An 18,572-nucleotide genomic window follows, 5' to 3' on the forward strand; every position below is an offset into this window, starting at 1 on the left:
CTTAGTAAAGGCCTACAAATGATATTATTTAGTGGTGACTCTCAGCAGGTGGATATTTAGAATGGGTATCCATGGTTAGAGGGAGAGAAGCTATCAGCAGGACTGACATTGGAACACTGCTATCATAAAGATAAGATTAGTCTGGTCCTAAAAGAACAACTATAATACACCCTCAAATACACCTGTAATGGACAATATTAACCACTGGATTATCATTTTCACTTTATATAAAAACTAAAAAGACAATTAACATTGTTAATGCTCTGTGGAAAAGATGGTTGCTAATGATGAACAAGACAGAACTCTTGAAGAATTGGGGAATTTTATTACCATTCAGACAGTCGATACAGCATGATTCATGTATTTAGTTGTGGTTCTTACTAAATGAAACCCTGGGAAAATATAGATCTCTCTCCTACATGGGAATGATTACATAAAAAATGACATGAATGCAATGAGAAGACTACAGCAGTTTTTAAATATTAATAACAGTACTATGGTGTAGTCACTCCACAGTCCACCCTACCTGCCAAGGGTACAGGACAGAGAAGATAACAGTACTATGATGTAGTCACTCCACAGTCCACCCTACCTGCCAAGGGTACAAGGACAGAGAAGATAACAGTACTATGATGTAGTCACTCCACAGTCCACCCTACCTGCCAAGGGTACAGGACAGAGAAGATAACAGTACTATGATGTAGTCACTCCACAGTCCACCCTACCTGCCAAGGGTACAGGACAGAGAAGATAACAGTACTATGATGTAGTCACTCCACAGTCCACCCTACCTGCCAAGGGTACAGGACAGAGAACATAACAGTAGTTCAACACAATTGCAGTTACTCCACTCAGATGTGTTGAGAGCGGTTGTTTTTTGTACATATTACATAACAGTCACTAGGGTCAGCCAGGGTCAGCAATGGATGTCCGCTTGTCTGTTCGGTTGAGGAGAGATTATATTCGGTTGAGGAGAGATGATACTCAGTATACAGTCTAGCATGAGCTACCGTACCTGAGGTGATTCAAATGGAGGTTTGTGATATTCAGATGGAAATATGATAAGTGATTGTAGTTTAATTCAAAATGGCTCGTAATTGTTTTCATAACCTGGATACCAGTATGCTAGTGAATCAATGCAACCAAACATACAAAGAATGAAAGTAAGCTATCATAAGATTTTATACAGTTCTACTGTTGTACCATAGAAACAAATGTGCAAGTACTTTGTCAGAACTTCCACCACTTGCACTGCAATGACTGGTTAAGGTAAATCCACTAGGGGGACCCCTCACACTGCATAAAGAGCAGTGAGGCGTCCCAGAACGGCCACATTGGAAGAATTTGCATAATCTCTCAATTTGGATATGTGCTTTTACTTGTGAATGCATGGTCTATGACCTAGTCAATACCACCAGTAGAGCCTGACGAATGAGGATTAGGTAGGTAGATAGGTATGTATGGGGTAAAAGGTACCGTACAGTATGTTTAATATGATTATAATAATTGCTTATAATAATTATAATAATTATCCTGCTTCCAGTCACTTTCTCTTAATCCCTGCCTACATTTACCTATCTACCTCAATACTCCAGTATCTCTGTACGTTGTAAATGTGGTACTGGCCCTGACCCTGTATATAGCTTCCTCTCTCCTTTCTTATTTCTTGTGTTTTTTTCCCGCTTGTTTTTTTTCTTATTAATTATAGGGCTTTCAAGTTAAGCATTTCACTGTACTTGTGCATGTGACAAATAAAACGTGAACTTGTATTTATCTAAAGGCATATCAAAGTCAAGTACAGGCACAGAAATGGAAGATTGAAATCAGATTGGGAGAAGTTAATATCACATCTGCAGTCAGCATACCTTCAGGTAGAGTCATTTAAGCATCATTTTAGATTCATTATACAGTGCATTAAAACCATTCCACCCATTGTACATTTTGAGCCAAACCAAACCAAGTGTGTGCTCTAGGATTAGTTAAACCAGTAATTGTTATATCTCAGGGCTGAACCCGACCTGGCATGAACTGGTGTGAGGAGAACTGATGATAATGCTCACATTTGCGCTTGTCTCTGCTCCAGTGCACTAATGCTCATCATCACCCTGACAAGAAAGGGCCCCAGCAGAGAGCACAGCACTCTGGCCTGGTCGCTCCAACTCTTATTGATCGAGTCAATGTGCAAAACCCACTGACCCATGCAGTGCTGCGTAGTGCAAAACCCTGTTTCCCTTCTTAGTGTGTGCTTGGACAGAAAACAACAGAAATAGTTATATTATTTTATCTACAATAAAACCGTTCATAAAAATCGACAATGGTACTGTATCTTCTTCAACTGCTTGTAGTTCTATCAGCTAGTATTTTTCATTCACCCATAAAGCTTCAGAATAAGGACACATTAGGTGCTGATGGCTCCAAAATCTTGTGAAGGACGAGGGAGTACAATCTTAACACAGCTAGCAGAAAGGGATCATATGTAGCAGACGAGACCATCCCCCTCCTTGCTAAGTGCTCCAGATCTGAAAGGGAGTCAAGCCTGTGTGTTTGTGTGTGTGTCAGGAAGGAGGTGGTCCAAGAAGCATGTTGGCTAGAGCTGCAGCAGCAGCAGGGTAGGAGACAGGCGAGATATACAAGAAGGTAACCTCAGCTGGCCAGGTTCCTGAACCTCCAGGCTGCTTTAACACAACCTCACTAGCACCTAACCCCTTCCACCCCATCCATTAAACATAGAGGTAAAGTGGAGGTTGTCACTGATGAGAGAGAGAAGAGTAACCTAATATCATTGGTGGAGGTCTACAATGCTGCATTCTCCCACATTGTGCTTCTCCATAGAAAACCTACATCCATGACTCGAACAGTATATCCTGAGGGGGGAAGGGCTTCATGTCAGGCCCGTGTCTCATCCTCCACAGAATCATTACCCCGGGGCTAGATAGCGGGCGTAGAGCTGGTTGCCTGCCACATCCTCGTGGGACAAAAGAATGTGCTTCTCTTCACGTGTGTCACACTTATTAAGTCAGACAGCGGAGCACACAAGGTACTCCTCAGCCGTGGGCCCCTCCCTACTAAACACACCGCTCACAACACACTATCATACACACACAATCTTAGCTGAGACCAGCCAGCTGCAAGAACATCCATGGCTTTGACCCTGAATGAAGCGTGGAGAGGAAAGGGAGGGATCTCTAAAAAACAGGACACAGAGATATATCTTTTCCAAAGGCTGATATAACGTCTTTGGCACTTTGTATATACAGTAGACAGAGTAAGAAAGGGAGTGAGAAGTCAGAGCTGTGGGGAGGACAGACGCTCTGAGTAGATTCTCAGCCTGAGATGAGCCTGGCGATTCCTTCATGAACCTGGGCCTGTACTGGCCCGTACTCCACCATCTCCCCGTCCACAGTGATCGCTCCCTCGGGGGACAGAGGCTCCAGGCGAAAGGCCTTCACCCTCTCATACACAAGGTGTGGGCAGCCAATAGCCAGGTGGCCCCCCTTCTCCATGGTCATGAAGAGTGTGAGCAGGGCTAGTCTGGAGATGCCTGCACGCACATACAACAGGTGGATGAAGCCGTCGTCTGCTGCGGCCCCAGGGGCGGCAAACAGGTCCTCAGCCAAGTGGGACTGGAACATGGCCAATACCAGTACAAAGTCTTCCTCATTCACTATTGTCCAATGCTCAGGCACCGGCTGCTCCAGGTCTGCTAGGAGCGAGTCAGGAGGCCCCTTCTGGTTGACTGGTTGGGGCTCGGTCCTCATGGTTGTGATGGCAATGTTGGAGGAGTTGTGGGCGGTGTTGTGGTTGGAGTTTGTGCTGTGGTTGTGGCGAGAGTTCTGATTGGGGGAGCTGTTGGGCCCACAGGGTAGAGAGGAGCAGAGGGAGGAGTTCTGGGGTGTGAAGGAAGGAGCAGGCAGGTATGCCAGCCTACCCTGATAAACCTTGAGGGATGCCAGGCGCATCAGTGTACCCACCAGGAATCGCATGGGGCCAACGAGGCGGTACTTCTCGCTCTCGATGTCGACGTCGGCCACGAAGCCCCAGGCCAGGGAGAGGAAGGAGAAGATGCGCTGGCTGGAGGCCAGGTGGACAGAGACCAGGTCCAGCCGAGTCACCAGGCCTTTACACAGCAGGAAGCCACAGCTCAGCAGCAGCTCCTTACCCCAGGCCGGGGGAGACCTGCAGGGAGTAGCAGTCAGCTCACAGTAGACTGAGGCAGTTAGGTATCAATCTGTGGTTCAATTGAGCCGGAGCTACTCCTTCACTCAAAAGTAATGACTCTAACTCTAACCCTAACCCTAACCCTAGAATGGTAATACATTGTACTTACAGCAGTAACCCTAACCCTAGAATGGTAATACATTGTACTTACAGCAGTAACCCTAACCCTCGTCATAACCCTAACCCTAGGTTCATGTCCACACGCCGGTTAAACCCTAATCCCATTGTTTTAAAGTAACTGTCCAGTGAAAATCTCACTTTTAAATTCATATTCTGCTAACTCATACCCAAATAATGTTGTTCTCGTCCTATACTCGTTTTTGTGGCCAAAGTATAACTTGGAGAAAAACTCAAACTGACTGTTTCAAAAATGCTTGCTATCTCCTCATAGAGTATGATGTCATACTCCTGAGGAGGATGAGCTGGCCAATCAGCAGTCTAGAGGAGGATGAGCTGGCCAATCAGCAGTTTACTCGCATTAATATTTTTAATGACCGGTACACTGTACACCCACACCATTCTGTTGTTGGGGTATGCCAACACAGAAATGCTGCTTTTTAACATTCTTAATTACACATTTTTTGGAAGGAACACAATTTAACTCATATTGTAATTAATTATAGGTCATATTTCATAGAGATCTGGAAACACTGGACAGTTACAGTACTTTAAACATAACCATCTGCACTGTCGGACTGTAAGATAATGGGGTTAGGGTTGAACTGGGGTGTGGACATGAAGCTAGGGTAAGGGTTGTGGCTAGGGTAAGGGTTGTGGCTAGGGTAAGGGTTGTGGCTAGGGTTAGGGTTGTGGCTAGGGTAAGGGTTGTGGCTAGGGTTAGGGTTGTGGCTAGGGTAAGGGTTGTGGCTAGGGTAAGGGTTGTGGCTAGGGTTAGCTTGGTTTGGGTTGAACAGGGTGTTAGGGTTAGGGTTGTGGCTAGGGTAAGGGTTGTGGCTAGGGTAAGGGTTGTTGCTAGGGTTAGCTTGGTTCGGGTTGAACAGGGGTGTTAGGGTAAGGGTTGTGGCTAGGGTAAGGGTTGTGGCTAGGGTAAGGGTTCGTGGCTAGGGTAAGGGTTGTGGCTAGGGTAAGGGTTGTGGCTAGGGTTAGGGTTGTGGCTAGGGTTAGCTTGGTTTGGGTTGAACAGGGGTGTTAGGGTAAGGGTTGTTGCTAGGGTTAGCTTGGTTCGGGTTGAACAGGGGTGTTAGGGTAAGGGTTGTGGCTAGGGTAAGGGTTCGTGGCTAGGGTAAGGGTTGTGGCTAGGGTAAGGGTTGTGGCTAGGGTTAGCTTGGTTCGGGTTGAACAGGGTGTTAGGGTTAGGGTTGTGGCTAGGGTAAGGGTTGTGGCTAGGGTAAGGGTTGTGGCTAGGGTTAGCTTGGTTTGGGTTGAACAGGGGTGTTAGGGTAAGGGTTGTGGCTAGGGTAAGGGTTGTGGCTAGGGTAAGGGTTGTTGCTAGGGTTAGCTTGGTTCGGGTTGAACAGGGGTGTTAGGGTAAGGGTTGTGGCTAGGGTAAGGGTTGTTGCTAGTGTTAGCTTGGTACGGGTTGAACAGGGGTGTTAGGGTTAGGGTTGAACAGGGGTGTTAGGGTTAGGGTTGAACAGGGGTGTTAGGGTTAGGGTTGAACAGGGGTGTTAGGGTTAGGGTTGAACAGGGGTGTTAGGATTAGGGTTGTTCATAGGTTGCAAATCTTTATTCAACTGGGATAGATATCTGATGTTATACAACTCGCTGTGTATTTTATTGTTGTTTTTCTGTTGCTGTTGTATATGTAGGCGGCTCATATTTCACAAACAGCAGTAATAAAGGCGGTCCAGACACTACCTCAGTAGTAGTCCACTGAATTTCCAGTTGATCTAGAACCCATTACATCACTCCATTAAAAGTAGCTATCAGCAACCCTCAAATAATGACTCTTCTTGGACTTTATGAAGTGTGAAGCTGAAGCAGACACCATCTCTCTCCCTTGTCTCTGGAGAAATGTGCCTACTCTGCCCAGTCAGCTAATGTGATAATTACATCCATAGAAAAGGGATAAATCACCTTCTTTGTCCAGGCCAGTTTTCCTATCGCATTCCATTCTACTGTACTCTATGCATTTAAATGTCTCATTAGTGGACTTACTTAGTGTAGTGGTGGACGGAGGCTGCCAGGGCATTGCCCGAGCCCCCTGGTAAGATGCCCAGTGGGGTCTGGATGGCCTCCTCCCAGTCCTCTCTCTCCAGAAGACCATTCAACACCTGACCGGACAGGCAAACACACACAAACAGCATCAGGCCATGACCCTCCAACTGAGAGTTGTATCCCACAAACCCCACTGCTTATTCAAACAGTCTTAGGGAAACTTTAGACAAGTTAGCTATGCTGGAAATGTGTTCATGCAGTGTCTATACTTGGGGCACCTCGAACAGCAGCCCGTCTCCTGACAGGATGACCAGAGCGTCCCACTGTGACAGATCAGTCTCTCTCACCAGGTCCCTCGCATGGTTCTGGTGCTCTATGGGGGACAGAGAGAAATGCCACGAGAGAGAGGGACAGCGAGGAGGGAGGAAAGAGAGCGAGAATAAGGTCCGAGAGATGGCCTCCCTTCACCAGAAGCCCCCAGGGAGGGATCAGTGAGATTGGAGAGAAAAGGGATTCAATTTCCCTCTATCAGTCCATACATATCACATTAGACCATGCAGTGGCTATTCAACTGGCCGATGGCAGTCTTCAAAGCAGCCAGGCCTTAGTGCAAACATCTGCCACTGCTGTCATGGTTAATGTGACGACTGGGGCTGACTGTTTGTTTAGTGGAGTTTTTATTGGAGATGACCTTGGATCCCCTCTAAGCACACTGTCTAGCACAACTCTGCCAGCTGAGACTTGTGTTCTGCAGCAAATATCAGCTCTGCTAAAGGCAGTACTGTGTTTGTTTGTTTTTGCAATTGTGTGTGTCTATGCCTGTGTGTGTGTGTGTTGAGGCATTGTCATCACAAGGGCATTACTTTTCTGCTTGAGTTACCATATGTATTATGACGTTTGAAAAATGACCATGAAAACTCCATTACTACATCCACCCCCCTCTCCTCCTCCTCTCCTCCTCCTCTTCTCCTCCTCTCCTAGCATAACATGTACCTGTCCCTTAGCCCTCCCTCACCCACTGAGTTTCCTTTAAGTCCATGCTGTTTGGTATGTATGGGGAGACTGAGTGCGGAGTGATGTGGTCCTGTGCTGTCAGGCAAAAACAGAGGAAGGCTGCTGCGGCTGACTCAGCACTCTATGCTGCTGGCTGGAGGCTGAGGCTGCACTTCCCAGCCCTCTCCCTATTCACGGGGTCACTGCCACACGCAAACACACATAGGCAGGGGCTAACTCACCATCTCTTGACTTTCTGGATTTTATGTAATCCTCTCTTCTGATGAGCTATAGCTTGGTAGCTACTCTCTGTTAATGTGATATGAACCAAGGTCCCTTTCGGGTTAGGATGATACCAACGCATGCCCAATATAACGTTTTTCTGCTCTCAGTTCCTGAATACATAGGTACTTGAACATTGAACTGTTTTCCACATGAGCTCCCTCAGTTTCTGAGGGAGACACAGATGCAGATGCACACAAGCACATGAACACACACCCCAGAAAACCCCAGAGTTACCCCCTCGCTGAAAGACGATCCTCTCAGTGTGCCTTAGTCCTCTGGCATAGACTAGTAGGTGACAAGATAGTTCTGCAGGGCTCCATTCCCTAAGTGGAGGCAGGCAGGGCAGCGAGGTGGCGCCGGTTAATCCACTCAGACAGGCTAGCTACAGTACCCAGGCAGTGGAGGGGAAGCAGTGTTAGCTGAGCGCTAGCTGAGAGAGCCTCTGGTGACCCATATTCTCCCAGCCCCAGCTCCCAGCAGTCCCAGGTCGGCATCGTCACGCTGACCGTCGGTATTTAGACTGTCTTTTTTTCATCACCATCCAGATGCTAACCTTCCCCATGTCCCCTGGGACTGAACTCACACTCTTTCTCCTCTCTCTCTGTTCTCTCCTTTTTCAGTTGTTTCAAAGATTAAGAAGGCATTGAACAACTCATAGGTGTCTTGGTGATGGTTTGTAACGCTGGCAGAGATAGCTTCTTGTCAGCTATACCGGATGCTAGTGAAGTATAGGTGGTGGTGTTAATGTGTAGCTGAAGTGATTTTTAAAAGTCTTTCTGGCTCCTTGGATTGTTCCTGCTTGCTCAAAGATACCTGACTTTTATTCAGTGAAAGGTTATGCAGAGTTCAGTGACTTTGAACTCATTGCTACTGTTAGTGAAAAGTAGTTGAGAGTATATAATACTGGGAGCAGGGGATCTGACAAGGCAGTGCAGAGTCAAACACTGTGTGTGTGTGTGTGTGTGTGTGCGTGCGTGCGTGCGTGCGTGCGTGCGTGCGCGCGTGCATGTGTGTACGCAATCAGGGCAGTGAGATAATAGGGCTCAAGCAGGTAGGTGTGTAAGGGACTGAGTGTTGACCAGTGTGTGTAGGGGACTGACCAGTGATGACCAATGTGTAGGGGACTGACCAGTGATGACCAATGTGTAGGGGACTGACCAGTGATGACCAATGTGTAGGGGACTGAAGCCTCGGTGAGCATGGGCTCGATTTGCCCGGAGAAAAGCTGGAGAGCCTGGCCCCGCCCACTCTGGGGGTTCACCAGAACCATGACCCTGCAGGGCCGCCGTACCTCATAGTACTTCACATCTGAGAGAAAGTGAGAGAGAGAGAGAGAAAATAGAAAAAGAGAGCAATGGAGTGAAAGATGTAGATAAACAGAAGAGGGAAGAAGGAATAGTTTGTGAGTTGATATTCTCAAGCTGTCATGGGAATAATTGCTCCACTTAATTTTCTAGTATCAAGGAAACATCAATCATGCAACTCTCCATTGTCTTCCCAAATGTTTTTCTGACATCCATCTCAGACATTTCAAAGAGGTTATGAAAGGAGTCTCTACCCTCTAGATCCCTTGGCAGAAAACCATTGTTCAATAAGATAGCATTAAACAGTGATACCAAGGGCAGTGACACCATTCACTCACAGATGGTGCTTGACGTTATTGTTTTTGTGATCCACTTATTTTTCCCCAGAAATGTAAGTCTAACAAAACACATGCCACCTCAACTCATTCGCCTAATGTTGTAGTTGAAGACATGCTCCGGAACTTTGGCGAATACTAAGTATTTTTTAAACCTCCCGCTTTGGGCTGGATGTGTCAATCTGCAGTTTTACCTAAATTAACCACAAATCCCTAGTTTGAAAGTGACCGTTTTTCTGTGCTGCATCATTTCCCCTACATTTTCCCACACGTGAGCCAGAACACCTAGCAATTTGAGTTCCAGCCAATGAGCTTCAGCCCCTCGCAATTTGAGTGAAAGCTAGCAAGATGCACACAGAGCAGAGCGAGAGAGAAAGCAATGACGTGGTGCACATATCTGCATATATGTGAGGTAGTACACAATTTACGGGGACCACTTTTGGCTCATGAGTGCTACTTTCAGAACTACTGGCTAAAAAGTATACAAAAGTACCGGAGAATTTCTTTAAGTAATGTACTGTTATGATCTGTGTGGTTATCTTTAGTACTATTACCAGACACCAACGGAATAATTAAAAGCTGGAAGAACTTGTTCAGATGTTGCAGAGCGCCATGAGAGATCATTTCAAAGACAGTTGTTTTTAACTCAGGATGAACTCCTTGCCTCTGATACTGCAGTTACTATAGATGCCCTTGTCTTTCTGCACAGGGGACACTGTCTTCTCAGAGGCCATAGTTAATCATAAGAGAGATTTAGGGCTGTCCCCGACAAAAACAAATCTTAGTCGAGAGTCGTCTGTTCTTTCAACCAATAGATTGTTCCAAATTTAAAAACATGTATTTTCCCATTTATAGACACACCCTATGTTTGAATAAAATCAACTATATGCAGGCTACTTAGCTTGTCTGATGCTTTAAGCACTGCGATTAAAAATTAAGACACACAAATTACTAAAGCGGAAGCCAGAGATCAATAAGCCTAACCTGTTCCTGACCCGACCCGCCTCCTCTCACTGCTGCTGGGCTTCGCAGATTCTGCCATTATGCTCCTGAAGTTGCCAGTAATAGGATACACCAGCGGTTGGCAACCTTTTCCATTTGGAGTGCCAAGTTATCATACCATTTCTCCTGATCTGCGTGCCAGTTATGATTTTCATATGCACATATTCGTGGAACAGTTTCATTTAATTTATATTAAAGTCCTCATGTCTCAAAATCAATGTAATGTGGTTAATCACAATTCTATCTAAATGAAAATTATTCAAATAAAAAAATTACTTCTATTGCCATTGCCAATATGTAAAAATATCCTGGGCTCTCAGAGTTTCCCAAACAGACACAGCTGTAGGCTATTTGCGCAAGGGATAAGAAGTAATCAGGCAGGCCTATTTTATGACGTTTCAACCGGATCAGAGCATGAGATTTTTTCACCCTTTCATGCTGAGTGGTTATCAAAAGGGAGCGAATTTTTCAATTAGGCTACGTTAAGGAACTATTGTCATTCTCAATGGATGTAAAAACAGACTGTTTATTTGCTGTTTGAGGCGAAGGAAAGATGACTTTGAGAAGCTCCACAGTGATGGTGAGTTAAGACAATCAGAAATAGTATCAGATTCCCAAATGGGCACATTTATAGGTCTACATTTGCGCGCAGGCCAGGTAGCCTAGGCCTACTTCTATGTGTACTTACATGTACTTACTCAAGATTGACAGGGGCGCTTCAAACAAAAGACAGTGAATAAATTGACAACTCGGAAATGGAATGAAATAAACCAAAACTTAGGTTGTGCACTCTGCCAACAACGTTTCCACTCCTACAATGACAACGGTAATACTGTAATAATAATATAGTTTTTAGCTTACAGCACCTGGTATTCCCAGGTGATCTCCCGTCCCAGTACTAACCAGGCCCGACGGTCACAAGCATATTTTTTTACCCCGTTTTCTCCCCAAATTAGGTCCCTTGGCTCATCTCTGCAACTCCTCAATTGGCTCGGGAGAGGCGAAGGTCCTCCGAAACATGACCCGCCTGGCACCTACTTCTTATCACACTGCTCACTTAACCCGGATGTCAGCCGCACCAATGTGTCAGAGGAAACAGCGTTCAACTGATGACCGGAATCAGCTTGCAGGCGCCCGGCCCTGTCACAAGGAGTTGCTAGAGCACGATGAGCCAAAGGAAGCCGCACCGATCAAACCCTCCCATACCCCGGATGGCCAATTGTGAGCAGTCCTATGGGGCTCCCGGTGACGGCCGGTTGTGACACAGCCTGGGATCGAACCCCGGGCTGTAGTGATGCCTCAGTACTGCGGTGCAGTGCTTTTTGACTGTGCCACCCAGGACTGTCAAAAATGTCCTGACTGGTCCTGACTGTGCCACCCAGGACCTGTAATTATGATAAGATATTGAATGTATTAACAGAAATTACCATAACCAAACAAACATTCCAAATGATAAATTATGGTAATTAACGGTAAATGTACTACTGGTGATACTGTGGTCTGCCATCCCTGCGGCCTCAAAATGGATTAGTCCACATAATTTAAAAAATATATATTTGCCACTGGTCGACTAAAAAAATCTTGGTCAAGCAACAGCCTATCGACCAAACAATTGACCAATCGACTAATTGGGGTCATCCTTACAGAGATTACACTTGTTTGTGGTTATGAGTAGTACTTCAGACTCAAATTAACCCTGTCAGACATTATCAGTACCAGATCAAGGATGGCAGTTGAGCATTATCCTCTGAACCCTGCATTTGCCACATGCGGAAGTAATTTCCCACCAGTGAGTGTGAGTCCGGTTCTGCTGGGCATTGGGACAGGTCCCATGGGCCTAATTGTACCCCTGGGAGCAGTGAAACAGCCATCGCGCTGCCCTGTGAATTCCACCCTGTAGCCTCATGCAAACAGGACTGGCACCAGTACACCCTTACCCTGCTGTGCCACTGTCCCTCCACACAAGGCCCCTCTGTCTGGTTCATGCCCAGTGCCGTCTGAGCGGAAATGTCGCCCCTGTCCCTGCCCAGAAATCCAATTACCAACCAGCTGACCTGAAGTGGCACCTCCTACTCATTTGGCTCCTGTACAGGGACAGCAGAGGTACCGAAATATCTCAAAGTGAGGTGTGAAACCATCAGAAAGAGCAGTATTAAGACAGTATCAAAACACAGTCTTGCTAACTCTTCCCCATTCATACAAAGGGTTGCCATTGTATTTTTGTTCTTCACACAACACAATGTGGCTTTTATACACAAAAGGCTCTGACTACATGTCTTTCAGACACAATGGTGGATGCTGCAGTTTGGTACATAACTTTTAGGGTCCGTTTTTCCACTCAAGTGTAGTCAAATGAGCTCTATAAAATGCTCTCAATACAATGAGCCAAATAAAGGCTTCAATAAAACAGTTCAGGGATGACAGAACAATCGCTGCCTCCTCAGGGGTCAAAGCCAATGCTGTAGTCCTTGTGCCTCAAATACAGAGGCGGTTTAACATCCTCCCCTGACAGCTTGTGAGTAGGAATTCAGCCCCGCCTTTACCACCACAGATCATGAGATATTTCCATGTAAGCAATATCATGCTCTGCCGTATTCTGTTGTGTTTCCTGTCTCCTGACTCCTTCAGTCTCCTGTAGCAGTACATTAATGGTTGCTTGGGGCAAAAACTAAAGATGCAAACTAGACGTTGGTCTACTCATTAACTTGGTAACGTTACTTTCTAACATAGGGCCTCCCATTGTTCAAAAGCCTTCAGCTCCCAGAAGCCTCAGAGTATATGTCGAGGAAGCATTTCCATGGTTCCTGGGTCAATAAGAGGTGGGCTCTAACATATGTGCTCAAAGGTGATCTAATCCGTCAAAGACCGGTTATCATTATTAGGTCTATCATTGGGTATAGAAAACATATCGAGTTGACATTAAAAGAAGTGTACGTTTGTGCACCTATGGACTGCAACTAGAAATACTGTATAGCTCGGTGTTTCACTTATCACAGGAAAAAAACTCCTTCACATGGATACAGCATGAAAGCAAAGCTATCCGAAGCTTGATAGTTACAAAAGTTTCAGTAGCAGTCATACAGAGTTCATTATAGCATTGTTTACACCTGATCAATATGATCCAATAACTATGTGATCAAGGTTTGTCGTGTCTACACATTGTATTAAAATGTGTCACTTATCCGTTCACTGTGTCCGCATTTTGACCAGATTAGCTGATGCCTCCCTGTAAGCAAATTATTTGACAGATATTCTTTCAAAATAACATGAATGTATTTATTTTAAGACAATTACTGATGCCGTAAATCAATGGTGGTATCTGTCAATTATGTTTGAGGCTGGTATAATGATAATTTAAATAGTTTGACCATTCCAGATCTGTTTACACTTGACTGATATCCAGACACAATCCGTGCCTGACTACTTCAGGAATATCTGATTACAATCAATTCACAGTGTGTCTTTTCATCGTCTACACCTGTCTAAAAATGTGGGCACAATCAGAATGTTGACAAGATCAGGACAAAAGGTGCATGTTAGAACTAGGTATGAACAGGGCTTCTGTTGCAGGCGGTGATCTTCACCAGTCAAGTTGGTTACAGACACAGTGAGGACCCTAAATGAGTAGCTAAGTCATATTTTGTAACATGCTGCCCAGAGTCATTTCTGTGGAAACAACCTTTTAGGTCCTGTGTGTGTGTGTGTGTGTGTGTGTGTGTGTGTGTGTGTGTGTGTGTGTGTGTGTGTGTGTGTGTGTGTGTGTGTGTGAATGTGTGTGTGTGTGTGTGTGTGTGGGTGTGTGTGTGTGTGTGTGTGTGTGTGTGTGAGGCTGTGGTTAAGTGCCTGTGGGCAGATGTGAACTGACTCATGCTGAAGGGCTGTCTGACAAGCAAGCTAGTGTGTGTGTTTCTCTGAGGAAAAGGGTAAACAGAGAGGTGAGGTGGCTGAGTAAGTGTGAGTACTAACAAGTACTGAGGCTGGGATCAAATGAACCGAACTGATTAACTGATCAACTTTGCTGTGTATAATCAATCTATTACTAAAGCAATAAATATAGTATTACCAAACACATGAATTTAGAACATAATATCTCTCATTATGTCCACACATTATTGCATTATTGCTATGACACATCAATATAAGTGAAAACTAGCCAAAACACTGAGGAAAACAAAAGACAATGCTGGTAGAAATGGCTTTAAGTAAAAGCTTGCTGTCTCAGCTGTCCCCAAGGTGTAACACTACCTCCATGACTCAGACATAGCTGGCATATCTACAAACAAGCTTGAGTGAGTCAAAGATTAGGGTGGGGGGTTAGACACCCAGCCCACAGAGGTAGAGCCAGGGGCCCTGACAGCCTGTCACAGGCAGGCCTGTCTGAGGGAGCAGAGCGGGAGACGAGGACCCCGGGGGACCAGCCTCGCTGGGGTGAGAGGCCACTGATGTAGCAGGGGCACCGTTCAGCTCTTGTCTCCATCACTGAGAGACACTGTGGCGTCAGCAGAGCATTGGGCCGTAGGGCGATATCACAGTGACAGATACATACCCTCTCCGTGGAACACACACAGAGACAACATTTTGAAGTTTTAAAGCTAATTTCCTGCAATTGTACACATTTTGCCATGGCTTATGTCGTGTTCTTATGCTATCTGAGTGACTCAAACATTATAACAAAATCAATGGGGGCCATGACATTTTTTTGAATTTTAGATTCTCCCTGAGTTTTTATTTTGGTGATTGTTAGTTCTCAAAGATGATCTTATTTTAAAATATATAGGTCCATTATTTTTTCTACATACTTTATATCTGGTTTTAGTCGTATAAGTTCACACTGAAAACATTTTACCTTCCTGAAAGTCAAGACAGACTGAATTTCCTTACAAAAATGCAGACATTCATTTTATGGTACCTCTAAGCATTGCAAATAGCAGGATATTACCTTCCATGGCCTTTGATGTGCAAAGGTACATCACATTGTTTGAGGATTTCATTATTTACGCCTCATTCAGTCCGTTATGACCTGGCTGTGACAGGAACTGAATGGTAGACTGCTGATACTTAAACACACACTGTGCAGTCCTTACACAGTCAAGCTGTGACTGAACCACAATAAAACAACTGGCAAAGGAATATCTAGCATCTACAGTTTCAACAAAATGATGTGGGATTATGCACTGAAAGTGTCTGATAGCTTTCCCTAAACATTAACCTTACAGCAAAAAAAGAAATTGCCTTCTTAATCCAACTTATCCAGCTGCATCACCAGATAAAATGAAATTAGTTAACATAAATATCCCTTCAGGGATTAGTCAGTCCCTCAGACGTTCATACACCCTCTAGAACAGGGATTAGTCGGTCCCTCTGACTTTCATACACCCTCTAGAACAGGGATTAGTCGGTCCCTCTGACTTTCATACAGGTGCAACTCACACAAAGACCCTTGTCTCAGTTGCCTTGGACACCTAAAGGGCAATTCACGGGGCGATCTCATTCCTTATTCCACCAACACCTGACTCCATTTCTGGCAACCAACATTCCAAATCCGTCACTGCCAAATCAAATATCCGTTTCCCCTAGAACTATGCTGCTGAGGGGTCTAGAGAGGGCCCCTGAGCATGGGCCCCTAAGCAGATAATAGGCAGGCACACCTGTTTTATGGACAATTATCTTCACTCTGTGTAATGGGGAATATTTAAGATTAATAAAGTTGATATTCAGTTAAGATAATTAACACAATGCTTAGCATATGTATATCTTTTCCCGTTCTGTAATACATGATTTCCAGTGCTCTATTTATGATACTCATTTGTGTACGAGTTGATGGTCACTAGACCTGTCACTGAATGTTATGGATTGTTCTCATATCATTTACATTTAAGTCATTTAGCAGACGCTCTTATCCAGAGCGACTTACAAATTGGTGCATTCACCTTATAATATCCAGTGGAACAACCACTTTACAATAGTGCATCTAGTTCGATAGTGATTGACGCCAGAGCTACTGAAGAAACAAGGACTAGGGACACAATTACATTATGAACACTGTGTGATTCTGTAGCAGCTGGCAAAGCCCCTGTCTTTTATTTTGACTTCATACAAGGCTCTCGGGCTGATGTTTAGAGAATATTTGGTACTGTCTGATTAGTATATAGGTGCCTTCTCAGAAGGACCGTTAGACGGTTTTTATGTTTCTATGCTGGAGGGTGTCTCCTTCTTGCAACTTAAACCGAATAGATTTATGATTGACTATATCCTGGACAGCTCTCCTTTTTGTTCAGATGGAAATTCCCTTACGTTCTGCCTATTTAGGCCCATGGCACATGCACTCCTATCTTATTTGTGTGACTGTTCTTGTCTATCAGCGTATCAGTGTTTTGTTCCTTGTCATGTTCTATGTTTTTGTGTGATGCCCAGGAAGAATAGCTGCTGCTTCGCAAGAGCTAATGGGGATCCGAATAAACTAATAAAACCAATCTAATAATGCAATTTAACGAAGAGACATTTCATCTTGTAGCAATAACTTGGATAAACTCAATTCAAAATAATGTGTGATATTTTGACAGAATGTCAGCATAATATTTTGCATATGGCTCTCCCTGTGGCAGCTTCATCCACACCAAATGATCTCCTCAGTGAGTGATAACTGGGTAATTAGCATCAGCAGCACTCTGTTTCATGTTCAGAACTGATTCAGTAGGGTCAGTCGGGTCTCTGCACATGGACCTAAGTCTATGACATGAACTAAAGATTTCTAAAGCAGGCATTTGAATACGGTTGTGTTGTAATAAGGGTTTCCTGATCCAAGACAACCGGCATAAGCACCATTAGATGAAAAATGATGAGTTCAATCACTTGAGTACTTAGCAATGTTGCTTTTGGGATGACTAAATTACCCCTTACAAATTATACAGAAATGTCACAGTTGCAAATCTATGCAAATGATTTCACTCTGAGAAAGGTAACTGGCAGTCATCCTCCCACAGCAGGTAAAGTTGGTTCTTGGGTGTGAGAGATGAACGACATTCCATTTCCAGGACATTCCATTTCCTTCTCCAAGCTTGCCCACTCAGTTGGCACTTAAGCCTATCCTATTCTATAGAAACCGAGTAAGCAGGTTGTGAATTACTGGACCTTAGGTGCAGTATGGGATAACGGTGATGGAAAGTTACCCTCACATTTTGAACTGAATTTACAAGCCCCATTTCCCTGGGCAGAGTATACAATTCCTCCTAAATAAATTAGGAAACACAGTATATGGCAATGATGACAGACTTTTCAAGTTATCCATATAAATAGCCTAAAGTTTGATGCTGTTAAGCTAAATTAAATTAGAACCTACGCCCTCATCAAACATAATACCAGAAAGAAACAACTGTTTTGTTTCAACTATGCAGCCTTGCATCTCACCATGTCGTCGGGGTATCTGGCGGATAGAAGCCTCTCTGATGGCACGCGCCCATCTCTCTGCCTCTTGAAGATTAGTGAGAGGGTCCTGGACCAGTGCGACCCGAAAGCACTGCTCTACTTTCTGCCGGGCCATGCCTGTGCTTATCCATCGCCTCTTGAGCGGGTAGAAATAGGCTGTAAAGAACGCCCCAACGTCCGCTTCGTCCTCCACTTTATAAGCCCGGCAGCCAAGACAGTCAGCTAAATGGAAAACCACCTCATCCTGTCCAGGTGACGATGAGATCTTTTGAATAGTGAGAGCACTCTCAGTCAAACTCACAGAATATCTGACCCTTGCGTTGAGCGAGTCCGTGAATTCTCCATAAAGCCCTTCCACGACACCATTGCGCTGACGGGATGGGTCAGGTTCGGCGATGTAGTTATCCATCCCGTGGACGATGTGATCCGCAGATCGGCGTGCGGTTGATGAGGATGACTGCGGCTGGCTGCCCTGTCTGTTTGACTGCTGTTGGACCCGGAGTCAACCAGCTGTTTTCCTTGTTGAAAGGTCTCTCCCTAGTGACTAAAAGGGGAATCGCACACTGAGACATGAAAGTTGGACAAGGATGCCCAATGTCAGGAATCCACCTCTTCTCATGGAATATAACAAATGTTTTGCATCTTGAGCAAATATTACCATAACCCATTTTGCTGCAGGCTAATGGTTACATTGTTGATCAGTTAGGCCTATTTACCGCTTTGCTATTTACCTCGTGGATAATGAATAGGCAAGGCTACTTCAAGGCCTATTTTACCAGTAGCAAATAATACGATCTATTGATGTTAGAATATTATTAGGAAATACGAGATGCAATGTTTTAGATTGATTACTCTCTTATAGCCTCACCAAATGCAATTAGGTATTTTCAAA

At 44.8% G+C, this 18,572-nt stretch overlaps 1 protein-coding gene across 1 annotated transcript; it reads right to left on the reverse strand.

The window, feature by feature from the left end:
* Nucleotides 1-303: 303 nt before the first annotated feature.
* Nucleotides 304-18,332, reverse strand: LOC106601398 (sphingosine kinase 1). The gene is made up of 5 exons (XM_014193575.2): nt 17,663-18,332; nt 8,773-8,922; nt 6,615-6,709; nt 6,337-6,452; nt 304-4,176 (listed from the first exon to the last, which is right to left on the reverse strand). The coding sequence occupies exons 1-5, from the start codon at nt 18,087-18,089 to the stop codon at nt 3,324-3,326; spliced, it is 1,641 nt and encodes a 546-aa protein (XP_014049050.1). The 5' UTR covers nt 18,090-18,332; the 3' UTR covers nt 304-3,323.
* Between the last annotated feature and the right edge of the window lie 240 nt (nt 18,333-18,572).

The sequence above is a fragment of the Salmo salar genome, chromosome 03, assembly GCF_965601325.2.
Source record: "Salmo salar chromosome 03, fSalSal1, whole genome shotgun sequence".
Taxonomy (NCBI): domain Eukaryota; kingdom Metazoa; phylum Chordata; class Actinopteri; order Salmoniformes; family Salmonidae; genus Salmo; species Salmo salar.